Consider the following 14,077-nt stretch of genomic DNA (forward strand, 5'->3'; position numbering starts at 1 on the left):
TACAAATTGGTGCATTCACCTTATGATATCCAGTGGAACAACCACTTTACAATAGTGCATCTAAATCTTTTAAGGGGGGGGGTTAGAAGGATTACTTTATCCTATCCCAGGTATTCCTTAAAGAGGTGGGGTTTCAAGTGTCTCCGGAAGGTGGTGATTGACTCCGCTGTCCTGGCGTCGTGACAACAGCATGTCGTATAATATTTTATTTTACTTTATTATATAGGCCTAAATCATAATCATATTGCAGGCCGTCTCTCCTTTTCTGACATGACTGATTTAAATGATTTCCCGCTTCACAACAAGTAGTAGGCTACCATTTATCAATCACTAATTTAATAGCTGTCACGACTTCCACCGAAGTCGGCCCCTCTCCTTGTTCGGGCGGCGTTCGGCGATCGACGTCACCGGCTTACTAGGCACACCGATCTATGTTTCCCTGTTCGTTTGGGTTTGTCTTTATTATACACACCTGTTTCTTATTCCCTGATTACGTTCATTATTTAACCCTCTGGCGTTCATGTTTGTCTTGTCCGTGATGGTTTCCTGTTTTGTAGTTGTTGGAGGTGTTTTTCCCAGCCATGTTTTATTACTGTGGGAGAAGTTGGATTATTGTTTTTTGAGTAAAACATTTTGTTTGCACTCATCCCTGTGTCCTGCGCCTGAATCCGATACTTCTCCTACGAAAGCGTTACAATAGCCAAGCATGCCCTAAAGTAAATGGACCGGAAGCCTTGACAGTAGCCTATGTGACAGTGTGGGTAGGCTGTAGTACTGCTGTGCAATAGGATTAGGAGCGTGACATCATATTTTAGCCTATTTCATTTCAGAGCCTATACCAAGGCAGGAGATATAAACAAAATAATGTAATAATAAACAAAATATTGAACAACAATTCGTATTTTGCATAGAAGCGTGGGCCGTAGCATTATATTTTTTATATCCAATTGCGATCTTGTCTCATAGCTGCAACTCCCCAACGGGCTCGGGAGAGGCAAAGGTCAAGTCATGTCATGCGTCTTCCAAAACATGACCCGCCAAGCCGCACTGCTTCTGAACACCCACTCGCTTAACCTGGAAGCCAGCTGCACCAATGTGTCAGAGGTGCCCAGCCCGCCACAAGGAGTTGCTAGAGCGCCATGAGCCAAGTAAAGCCCCCCTGGCCAAGCCATCCCCTAACCCACACAACACTGTACGAATTGTGCACTGCCCAATGGGACTCCCAGTCACGGCGGGTTGTGACATAGCCGGGGATCAACACAGTGCCTTAGACTCCTGCACCACTTGGGAGGTCACAGGCTCTAGCATTAATTTAGAAATTGTTCAAAAGGACAAATTTAACCCTTTGGTTGTTCTCAATCTCTGACACTAGCACCTCTATTTAAGTCTAGGGAAGAAAAAAATGTCTAAGCTTTTTTTGGTTGCACGTTTGTATTTCATAGAACGGTGTTGTATAGTCCCCACCGGCTTGAAAGGGATGATTTTAACCATATATGGTTAATTAGGGGCATTTTGAAAGATCATGCACGAGCACTGAACCTGAGATGGTTATCTGAGGCTGAGATGGTTATCTGAGGCTGAGATGGTTATCTGAGGCTGAGATGGTTATCTGAGGCTGAGATGGTTATCTGAGCCTGAGATGGTTATCTGAGGCTGAGATGGTTATCTGAGGCTGAGATGGTTATCTGAGGCTGAGATGGTTATCTGAGGCTGAGATGGTTATCTGAGGCTGAGATGGTTATCTGAGGCTGAGATGGTTATCTGAGGCTGAGATGGTTATCTGAGTCTGAGATGGTTATCTGAGGCTGAGATGGTTGTCTGAGTCTGAGATGGTTATCTGAGGCTGAGATGGTTATCTGAGCCTGAGATGGTTATCTGAGGCTGAGATGGTTATCTGAGGCTGAGATGGTTATCTGAGGCTGAGATGGTTATCTGAGGCTGAGATGGTTATCTGAACCTGAGATGGTTATCTGAGGCTGAGATGGTTATCTGAGCCTGAGATGGTTATCTGAGGCTGAGATGGTTATCTGAGGCTGAGATGGTTATCTGAGGCTGAGATGGTTATCTGAGGCTGAGATGGTTGTCTGAGGCTGAGATGGTTGTCTGAGGCTGAGATGGTTATCTGAGGCTGAGATGGTTATCTGAGACTGAGATGGTTATCTGAGGCTGAGATGGTTATCTGAGGCTGAGATGGTTATCTGAGCCTGAGATGGTTATCTGACCTGCCTCAAAGTCATAAAATCTGACTTAAAACCTAACCCTAACCTTAACTACACTGCTAACCCTAATGCCTAACCTTAGATTAAGATCAAAAAGAAAATGTTTGTTTTCATACATTTTTACTATATAGACAATCTAGACTTTGCAGCTGGCCCATCTAGTGGAAATTGCTCAGTTCTGCCTCCAGGGCAAGATTCCTGATGACAAACGTCTGTAATATAAATAATACAATAAGCAACCTGCATATATTTAAGTATCTCTTTGCTTTCTTTGTCTTAGTTTGAGGAAGATGCATGCAATCAATGTACAATGTGGCTCTTCTGAGTGTGAAGGAAGGAAGGAGAGAGAGATACAAATATTGTAATTTATTCCACTAATTATTCTAGTGTATTGAATGTGGGGGCTTTTCTGCTCAATGTTCTGTCTGAAAACTGAAGGTAGCAGAATGTTGGACATGATGATAATGAACTGTCATCATCCTCACGACAGCCTTATCATGTACTGAATCTCACTGTGATACTAATGGGCTTCGCTTTGAGAGGCATTTTCTAAACTGTGTAATGTTTTTGGGAAACGTAATTACCGACAACTCACTGGGAGTTTGGAGCTTGATTGCGCTCCGGTGACCACAAAATGGAATTATTTGTGTCTGTGTTATTCATGGCAGACAGCAAAAGGACGTGACTGCAGTGGCAGACAGTCACAATATCAGATCTAATCTTGTTTATAAAGCGTTTGACCTCTGTGGTCAGGGGTCAGGGTGATGGGGTAAAGTGCGCAGTACCAGTCAAAGAGTTAGAAAATCATAATATTCCCAGAGGACAGAAGATGTTTTGAACAGATGTTTTTCGTCTAAAAACCTGGCACACATGGGATGTTTCCATCACAAAACCAGTAAAAGTTTAGCCTTTTGCTGTTTTGGTAACACTTATTTTTAAGGGTGCATAATAAATAATTTACAAGGCATTTAGAAAGTATTTACCATTTATTAATCATTACTCCCACATGTATAAATCATTTACTAATCATTACTAAAGCACCTTTTCAGCCCTTAATCTAAAGTGAGCGCTATTTATGCTTTTTACATACTTTGTAAATGTTTTGAGTTACCACTGTAATTTCTCACACAAAGATGTGCATGAAATTGCTAGACATTCCAGCAGTACCTGGTAAAAGAATAAGCACACAACACAAAACATTTAAGGAAATATGTATACATTTGTGAAAAACTAGCTTACTAACTGTTAAATATTATGGGGTATTGATTAATAAAGGGTGAGCAAACTGTAAATGCCTTATAAATGGTTTATAAATGCCTTATAAATGTTTTTTATGGACCCTTAAAATAAAGTGTTACCGCTGTTTTTGAGTCAAAGGTCAGAGTACAGTAAAATACTGCATGGTTGACCATAACTTTGAAAGTGATGTAGAGTATTTGTTCATAGATTTTGTTTGTAGAAGACTGTTTTTACTTCCATTTATTAAAATATGCACAATAGTTAGCATATTGGGTATTGGATGTATTTACCCTGAGACCAATTGTTTGCCCTGTGGGAGTTTGCCTTGGAGACTATATCCAAACTACGATGATTCAAAGGAAAAATGCCATTACAACATTTTCCAAGAAAGAGCTACTCTGGGATTTATTGGGTGTATTAGTGTACGGTATGCTGAGCTCTTGTCCAGACACCCAGAGTCAAAGGTGAACAATGATACACCCTCAGCTGACAAGGACTCTCCAGATAGTCTGCCTATAAAGTAACATGACGTCTTCTTCTGTGGTCAGTTTGCAGTTTGGAGATTGCAGCGTCGGAACCATGTTCTCCACGGCCACTTCATACAAGAACCAGCATTACTCGGAGCTGAAGAAGGAATGTCTGGAGGACAAGAAACTGTTTGAGGATCCAGAGTTTCCAGTTACCAACGCATCCCTGTTTTACAGGAAACCACCTCCTGGTATCGTGGAGTGGAAGAGACCAAGGGTGAGTGACTGAGACGACTAAACAGAGCGCTTGACTCATTCTAAACTTTTCTATTTGATTTTTGATTCACCTGAGCAGTCACCTGAGCAGTCACCTGAGCAGACACCTGAGCAGACACCTGAGCAGACACCTGAGCAGTCACTTGTGAGCAGATTTGACCAAGAGAAAAATAAACCTTTGTGCTTTATTCTTTTATATTTAATACCAAAATCAGAGTCTGCATGCACTGTCTGCATGCAAAAACACCAAACAGGAAATAGAATGTCACAATTTGTATTGCTCATGTTTTTCCTCAAAGTTTTTGGGGAAATGTTATTGCTTAAAACACCAATTTATAGGTTGATGTTTGATGTTAGACAAATTAAAGCTTATCAGCGTGCTATAGACTGCTGTCTGGGACCAGATCATGGTCTTCCTCTGGTGCAATTTTGAAACCAATATCATGTTTATGATTGAACTTTCATATGTTCTGGCTTTTACAAGAATTTTACAAGACCTCTGGCATTGATGTACAAACAGTATGACTGTGTTATATTTAGCCATATAAAGGTATTGTTGAAGGTGTTGTTTGCTCATACAATATTTTGTGATGGAGTACTTCAATGGTTAATTCCTTTTGAGTGGTTGTCTCTGAGGATTGTGTTAAACGTTGTCCATAAGGAACAACAATGCTGGCCTTGGCGATGTATGTCATGGTGAATGTCATATCCACAGTGGTCATGGTGGTGACAGACAACAAACTGTGGTGTGAAATTGGGGTGAGGGTGTTAATGGGAATGGTCTCGAAGTGTGTACTTTACGTAGTGTGTGAGATATATAGTATATGACAGAACATGTGTTTCAATACTGAAAAAAATGATCGATGGTTGTATCACTGCCATTCTGTTCAGTGGTGGGAGACAGAGTTATAGTATTCCTGATTAATTCATGTATTCCCTTATCTGTGCTTTATATGGCATGTTGCTCAAGAGCTCAAGTGACAAGAAGAGAAAGTACAATTTCTTATTTATCACAAAAGTACAACACCTCAAGAGAGTTCCAACTCATTTTAAAAGAAAACATGTTCAAAGCCAGAACTATTTGGTAAATAAAAAATATTGTTACAAGCATAATCACTGAGCACATTCTAAGAAGTATTTGCATTTTCCAAATCCTCTCGTTGGTACAGGAAATCAGCGACGAGCCTCATCTGTTTGTGGAGGGCATCAGCTCCCATGACCTGAACCAGGGCCTTGTGGGTAACTGCTGGTTTGTGGCGGCGTGCTCCTGCTTGGCACTGAAACCAGACCTCTGGCAGAAGGTGAGTTTGGTTTCCTCCTGTCTGGTCACAATCTGAGATGAGTGTTGCAAGAGAAGACTGTAATGTGTATTTCCGTGTGTGTTAATTTCCTTTAGTCCCCTTATGGGGATATACATGGTGCTGTTTGGGAAGGAACTGTTATGTGAATTTCGCTATCAATGTTCATGAACTTAAATTAATCTACTCAGTCTGCAACCCAGAGTTTGTAAGATTCTGGTTGAATGAAACAGACGAGAGTCCCATCTTACAATAGTCAAAATGTTTATTCACGAGGGTACTCTGAAGTTCATTATACAAAGACATCCATTTTATAGTTCACTTTCTACCTACGCACATACATCCACACAAACAGTAGATATCCTACGCACATACATACACACGAACAGTAGGTGAGTTGTGTGCTTCTCCAGAGTTCTCACCACTATGTATCGCTACCCAGCGCTGTCCGTTCCATTCCCCAGAGATTAGAGAAACCTTGAGAAGTACTCCCTGTCCTATCATAAGTTTCTCAGGGTTCTAGCCAGGTCGAGCCAAACACAGTTTTAATTGTTCTCTGTCTTTTCTTCGGCACACACATACACACATTTATCTCCCTCCCAGTCCAACCTAGTTGGACTTATGTTTAATACTTGAATTATGCATTATACTGTCATACGCGTCGTAAGGGACAGACCAAGGCGCAGCGGGTATAGTGCTCATCTTCTTACTTTATTTAGAGAGAACACTCAAACAAAATAAACAAACGACCAAACAGTTCCGTAAGGCACACGGGCTATACAGAAAACAACCACCCACAAACCCAAAGGAAAAAAGGGCTGCCTAAGTATGGCTTCCAATCAGAACAACGAAAGACACCTGCCTCTGATTGGAAACCATACTCGGCCACACATAGAAAACGAACATAGAAAATGACAACTAGAACAAATCCCCTCTAAATAAACCAACCCCAAAACACACAAAAACAACACCCCCTGCCACGCCCTGACCATACTACAATGACAAATGACCCCTTTACTGGTCAGGACGTGACATATACATGCTACATAAACAACTAATTACTAATTAGTTACGTTTCAGGGTAGAATTATTTCATCATTATCTTTTAAACATATAAATGATTTTATCAGGAACACATACATAATGTATGTGAAGTATGTGGATGGGCATCTATGTCATTCCATACTGTTGATACCTGACTCACAGTTTAATTAACATAGTTGATGAGATGAATTCACCCGAGGGGGTTTTTAAATGTCATTGAATGGAAAACAGTGTCATCTTTCCTTCTTAAATTACCCTACTATCCCTAAGCAACATTAATATTTTCCTTATATTCAAATGAACCTTGCTAGGAAAATAAGCACTCGCCAATATTCCCACCCAAGTTTAAAACTATTAACATTTTACTAGACATGTGGTTCACTGTGAAGCCCTGTGTGTTGACAGGTCATCCCCGACTGGAAGGAGCAGGAGTGGGACTCTAAGCACCCGGAGAACTATGCTGGTATCTTCCACTTCCAGTTCTGGGTGTTTGGGGAGTGGGTGGATGTGGTGGTGGATGACCGCCTGCCCACCATCAACAGAGAGCTCATCTACTGCCACTCCAAAGTCAACAGCGAGTTCTGGAGTGCCCTGCTTGAAAAAGCCTATGCTAAGTCAGTATACTCTAAACACTACTCAAACCTCCTTTCAAATCCCCTTTTTTTCCCATCTGACCTCTCTGTATCCTCTTCTGTCTCTCCTCTCTCTCTCCTCTTGTCTCCAGGCTCTCTGGCTGCTATGAGTCGCTGGACGGGGGCAACACTGGTGATGCGGTTGTTGATTTCAGTGGAGCCGTGACAGAAGCCATTAACTTGGAGGCTGGAGTTTTCCACAAAGACCAGGAGAAAATGGACAACCTTTTTGAGGACTTGCTCAAAGTCTACGACAGGGGTGGAATCATCAGCTGCTCCATCAAGGTCTGTCTTCTCAATTGATTGTTTTCAATTGGTCAGCACACTGTACACTGTATATAGTCACAGGTAACTTTAACAGGGACAGAACACATTGGGCAAACACTGATTAAATCAATGTTGCTTCAACGTATTGTGATGTGGATGTAACGGCCGTCGTAGGAAGTGGACCAAAATGCAGCGGGTACGTGAATGCTCATATTTATTTTATTACGAACTCCACACAAAAAACAACAAAACGAAACCACGAACGACAGCTGTTCCTGATTGAGAGCCATACCAGGCCAACACAAAGAAATACACAACATAGATAGAACCTAGAATACGACACATAGAACATAACCCAAAAACCCCAGAATACTCAAACCAAACACCCCTCTACATAAACACACACCCCGAACCACATAAAACAAATACCCCCCTGCCACGTCCTGACCAAACTACAATAACAAATGACCCCTTTACTGGTCAGAAAGGGACAGTGGAATCAACGTGGAAAATACATTGGATTTGAAAAAAAGTCATCAACCAGTACAGTTTCTCATTTCAACCAGCGTTGTAAACATTGAAATTATGGTAAAACTTCAACTTAAATACATTGCCTTAAACTGAAAAAGTGGATTATTAATATTGTGAATATGGCATTCTATTTATAGGGCTAATGGTAACTACTTCTAAACTTCCAAAGCTCCAATCAACCATGGATGAATGAGTGTATACAGTGCCTTGCAAAAGTATTCATCCCGCTTGACGTTTTTCCTATTTTGTTAAAAAAAAGCCCACCTGTGTGCAATCTAAGTGTCATGTGATCTGTCACACGATCTCAGTATATATACACCTGTTCTGAAAGGCCCCAGAATCTACAACACCACTAAGCAAGGGGCACCACCAAGCAAGCGGCATCATGAAGACCAAGGAGCTCTCCAAACAGGTCAGGGACAAAGTTGTGGAGAAGTACAGATCAGGGTTGGGTTATAAAAAAATATCAGAACTTTGAACATCCCACGGAGCACCATTAAATCCATTATTAAAAAATGTAAAGAATATGGCACTACAACAAACCTGCCAGAGGGCTGCCCACCAAAACTCATGGACCAGGCAAGGAGGGCATTAATCAGAGAGGCAACAAAGAGACCAAAGATAACCCCGATGGAGCTGCAAAGCTCCACAGTGGAGATTTGAGTATCTGTCCATAGGACCACTTTAAGCCGTACACTCCACAGAGCTGGGCTTTATGGAAGAGTAGCCAGAAAAAAGCCATTGCTTAAAGAAAAAAATAAGCAAACACATTTGCTGTTCGCCAAAAGGCATGTGGGAGACTCCCCAAACTTATGGAAGAAGGTACTCTGGTCAGATGAGACTAAAATTGAGCTTTTTGGCCATCAAGGAAAACGCTATGTCTGGCACAAACCCAACACCTCTCATCACCACGAGAACACCATCCCCACAGTGAAGCATGGTGGTGGCAGCATCATGCTGTGGGGATGTTTTTCATGGGCAGGGAATGGGAAACTGGTCAGAATTGAAGGAATGATGGATGACGCTAAATACAGGGAAATTCTTGAGGGAAACCTGTTTCAGTCTTCCTGAGATTTGAGACTGGGCTGGAGGTTCACCTTCCAGCAGGACAATGACCCTAAGCATACTGCCAAAGCAACACTCGAGTGGTTTAAGGGGAAACATTTTAATGTCTTGGAATGGCCTAGTCAAAGCCCAGACCTCAATCCAATTGAGAATATGTGGTATGACTTAAAGATTGCTGTACACCAACGGAACCCATCCAACTTGAAGGAGCTGGAGCAGTTCTGCCTTGAAGAATGGGAAAAAAACCCAGTGGCTAAATGTGCCAAGCTTATAGAGACATACCCCAAGAAACGTGCAGCTGTAATTGCTGCAAAAGGTGGCTCTACAAAGTATTGACTTTGAGGGGGTGAATAGTTATGCACACTCAAGTACTTTTCTTTTTTTTAAATTTCTTTCTTGTTTGTTTCACAAGAAAAAATATTTTGCATCTTCAAAGTGGTAGGCATGTTGTGTAAATCAAATGATACAAACCCCCAAACAATACATTTTAATTCCAGGTTGTAAGGCAACAAAATAGGAAAAAATCCAAGGGTGGTGAATACTTTCGCAAGCCAGTGTACCTATTTACACGTTGAAAAAATTGTGTCCTTTGTTGGGCAAATCAGATGTCAATATAGTCTACGTAAACACAACCTCGCTCCGAATTTACTTTCACATACAGCTTGTGTAAGAAAAGTTAGAGGAGTTACTTTCAACTATTCAATGTTATTTAAGTAGTATACGCAAATGAGTACAGAGTAAGTAAATTAAAAACACCCACAAATGTAGTTATTTAAACTAATTATTATTATTAAGTAACTGGTTCCACAGCCTTTTTTTTTTTTACTCAACTTTTCGGTCCAAGTGTTGAAGCACAAAAATGTAAAAGCAGTGTGTGTAACTAGTTCCACAGCCTTTTTTTTAGGTAAGATGCCCAAATAATAATTTATAGTTGAATGAACATAAATAGGCAATTTGAGAAAACACGTCATTTTACATTGATTGAATTTTTGCCTACGTTTTCTCATGTTGGAACTAAGTTTGGGCCAACTAAAAATGTTAAGTTCGGGTAACACTTTGACCGAAAAGTTGAGGAAACAAAAGTCTGTGGAACCAATTACTTAATAATATTTAGTTGAAACAACTAGATTTATTTTTACAGAAATTTTAAAATAAATCTAGTTGTTTCAACTAAATATTATTAAGTAACTGGTTCCACCGACTTTTTTATGTTTACAAAATTTTTTGGTCAAAGTGTTACCTGAACTTAACATTTTATGTCAGTTGAAAACATTGTATGTTAAACGCAGTGTGTGTACCTAGTTTCACAGCCTTTTTTTAGGTAGGATGCCCAAATAATAATTGTTAGTTGAATTAACATATGAGACAATTTGAGCAAACACGTCATTTTTAAGTTGACTGCATTTTGTTGGAGCTAAGTTTGGGCCAACTAAACATGTTAAGTTCACATAACACTTTGACCCGAAAAGTCTGTGGAGCCAGTTACTTAATAATATTTAGTTGAAACAACTAGATTTCTTTTTACAGTGTATGGAACCTGATCAATATCTAAATGTCTTGACATGATAGCTCAGATGAAATGAGCATAGATTGTTTCCAAAGCTAAGCAGTGTACATAGAAGTAAGCATCTGAATAGTGGACTTGTTCTCACTTTAACTGCATTACCACTCATAAACCAGTAGGAGTCGCTGTTCAGGCAGAAATAGTTGGACTGTGGCTTCACATTTTATTTCAATATACCTCTTTGTTTAGGTTGATAGCATGACTTTGAAACAATAAAGTTGCTTCAAACATATCATTTTACTACCGACATTGAAACAAGGGCAAATAAAATGTGTCTAATCAAATAAGAATTCAACATCATTTCAACCACTCAATATATAGGACATTTCAACCCAATTTGAACTAATACATAGTTCTGATAATTATGTTGAAATTAGATTGTTGTAACAACCTGTCAGTCAGGTTAAGTTGAAGTTGTACCCTAATTTCAATGTTTTCAAGCCTGGTTGAAATTAGATTAAAAACCGAAATTAGATTAAAAACCTGGATGACTTTTTTTTAAATCCAATGTCTTTTCCACATTGATTCCATGTCACAACATGTTGACAAATTATGCTGAAACAACATTTATTCAACCAGTGTGTGCCCAGTGGGAAGTGACTGACTAATGTGTTTGTCACTCTCTTAGGCGTCTCCTTCTGAAATCGAGGCTTGGATGGCGTGTGGGCTAGTGAAGGGCCATGCCTACTCAGTGACTGCAGTGAAGAAGGTACAGTTAGGCCACGGTCTGATGGCCTACTTCCAGAACAAGACCATCCCCCTGATCCGCATGAGAAACCCCTGGGGAAAGACTGAGTGGAACGGAGCCTGGAGTGACAGGTGTGGAGGACATGGAGCCTTTATCCTCCCCGCTCATGTGCTGTTCAACCTCTACACACTTCAGTGCCCAAGTGGACACATCAACTCATTATTTCATTCTCCCTCTTTCCTGTTGTCTCTCCCCCTCCTCACTTCAGCTCAGCAGAATGGGAAAGGGTTGGCAGCATGGAGAGGGCTAAGCTTGGCATCACAGTAGAAAACGATGGGGAATTCTGGTGAGTGTAAACAAAACAATTAAAGACTATTATCTCTTCTGTTCAGCGCATGAGATAGTGGTTTATCTACCGTAAAATTTCAATTAATAGCCCGGGGAGTTTATTTGCTTTAATCAACACAACAGGCACTTTTTATAGACAGGCTTCTATTTGAGCCAGGCGTCTATTTCCTTAAATCACACAGATTTTTCTCATTTGCCATAGTTAATTGTTTAATACCAGCATTCACTTCCAGCATTTTATAAAAATTCTTCATTTCCTGCACTAATGTGTTATCATTTATACACTGTATCAAGTTTTTTTGTCTCAGTATGCCTCTATTTCTTAAAAAAATCTATATATTTTCCTTAATAATAATTCTCTGACTGTGATTTTTCGTCAGTTCTTACTTTTGTCACTAGATGGCGATTGGCCGATTTCAAAGGGTCTGTACTACCAAAGTTGTTGACTGTTCTTGTGCTTGTTTTTGTATGCCTTATTTGCTACATGTGGCTTATTTGATCAAACAGAAGTAATCAAATCAAATTTTATTGGTCACATACACATGGTTAGCAGATGTTAATGCGAGTGTTGCGAAATGCTTGTGGTTCTAGTTCCGACTGTGCAGTAATATCTAACAAGTAATCTAACAATTTCCCAACAACTACCTTTTACACACAAGTGTAAAGGAATGAATAAAAATATGTACATAGAAATATATGGTTGAGCGATGGCCGAACGGCATAGGCAAGATGCAGTAGATGGTATAGAGTACAGTATATACATATGAGATGAGTAATGTAGGGTATGTAAACATTATATAAAGTGGCATTGTTTAAAGTGACTAGTGATACATTTATTACATCCAATTTTTAATTATTAAAGTGGCTAGAGATTTGAGTCAGTATGTTGGCAGCAGCCACTCAATGTTAGTGATGGCTGTTTAACAGTCTGATGGCCTTGAAATAGAAGCTGTTTTTCAGTTTCTCGGTCCCAGCTTTGATGCACCTGTACTGACCTCACCTTCTGGATGATAGCGGGGTGAACAGGCAGTGGCTCGGGTGGTTGTTGTCCTTGATAATCTTTTTGGCATTCCTGTGACATCGGGTGGTGTAGGTGTCCTGGAGGGCAGGTAGTTTGCCCCCGGTGATGTGTTGTGCAGACCTCACTACCCTCTGGAGTGCCTTACGGTTGTGTGCGGAGCAGTTGCCGTACCAGGCGGTGATACAGCCCGACAGGATGCTCTCGATTGTGCATCTGTAAAAGTTTGTGAGTGTTTTTGGTGACAAGCCAAATTTCTTCAGCCTGAGGTTGAAGAGGCGCTGTTGCGCCTTCTTCACCACGCTGTCTGTGTGGATGGACCATTTCAGTTTGTCCGTGATGGGTACGCCGAGGAACTTAAAACTTTACACCTTCACTACTGTCCCATCGATGTGGATAGGGGGGGTACTCCCTCTACTGTTTCCTGAAGTCCACGATCATCTCCTTTGTTTTGTTGACGTTAAGTGTGAGGTTATTTTCCTGACACCACACACTGAGGGCCCTCACCTCCTCCCTGTAGGCTGTCTCGTCGTCGTAGTGTCGTCTGCAAACTTGATGATTGAGTTGGAGGTGTGCATGGCCACGCAGTCATGGGTGAACAGGGAGTGCAGGAGAGGGATGAGAATGCATCCTTGTGGGGCCCCAGTGTTGAGGATCAGCGGGGTGGAGATGTTGCTTCCTACCCTCACCACCTGGGGGCGTCCCGTCAGAAAGTCCAGGACCCAGTTGCCCAGGGTCTCGAGCTTAATGACGAGTTTGGAGGGTACTATGGTGTTAAATGCTTAGCTGTAGTCGATGAACAGCATTCTTACATAGGTATTCCTCTTGTCCAGATGGGTTAGGGCAGTGTGCAGTGTGATTGCGATTGCGTCGTCTGTGGACCTATTGGGGCGGTAAGCAAATTGAAGTGGGTCTAGGGTGTCAGGTAGGGTGGAGGTGATATGATCCTTGACTAGTCTCTCAAAGCACTTCATGATGACGGAAGTGAGTGCTACGGGGCGATAGTCGTTTGGCTCAGTTACCTTAGGTTTCTTGGGAACATGAACAATGGTGGCCCTCTTGAAGCATGTGGGAACAGCAGACTGGGATAGGGATTGATTGAATATGTCCGTAAACACAACAGCCAGCTGGTCTGCGCATGCTCTGAGGACGCGGCTAGGGATGCCGTCTGGGCCGGCAGCCTTGCGAGGGTTAAGACGTTTAAATGTTTTACTCACGTTGGCTGCGGTGAAGGAGAGCCCGCAGGTTTAGGTAGCGAGCCGTGTTGGTGGCACTGTATGGTCCTCAAAGCGAGGAAAGAGTTTGTTTAGTTTGTCTGGGAGCAAGACATTGGGGTCCGCGACAGGGCTGGTTTTCTTTTTGTAGTCTGTGATTGACTGTAGACCCTGCCACATACCTCTTGTGTCTGAGAATTGCGACTC

The 14,077-nt window shown here is 41.4% G+C and overlaps 1 protein-coding gene across 2 annotated transcripts in view; it reads left to right on the forward strand.

Moving 5' to 3' along the window:
- The window catches only part of LOC115154725 (calpain-5), a 39,111-nt gene that overhangs the window by 17,240 nt on the left and 7,794 nt on the right, over nucleotides 1-14,077 (forward strand). For both annotated transcript variants that reach the window (XM_029701239.1, XM_029701240.1), the window contains exons 2-7: nucleotides 4,007-4,202; nucleotides 5,371-5,502; nucleotides 6,949-7,157; nucleotides 7,268-7,460; nucleotides 11,231-11,421; nucleotides 11,559-11,636. In XM_029701239.1, coding sequence (XP_029557099.1) covers nucleotides 4,038-4,202; nucleotides 5,371-5,502; nucleotides 6,949-7,157; nucleotides 7,268-7,460; nucleotides 11,231-11,421; nucleotides 11,559-11,636 — 968 coding nt within the window. In that variant the 5' untranslated portion in view covers nucleotides 4,007-4,037. The remainder of the gene's footprint in view (nucleotides 1-4,006; nucleotides 4,203-5,370; nucleotides 5,503-6,948; nucleotides 7,158-7,267; nucleotides 7,461-11,230; nucleotides 11,422-11,558; nucleotides 11,637-14,077) is intronic.

This window comes from Salmo trutta, chromosome 19 (genome assembly GCF_901001165.1).
Source record: "Salmo trutta chromosome 19, fSalTru1.1, whole genome shotgun sequence".
NCBI lineage: Eukaryota > Metazoa > Chordata > Actinopteri > Salmoniformes > Salmonidae > Salmo > Salmo trutta.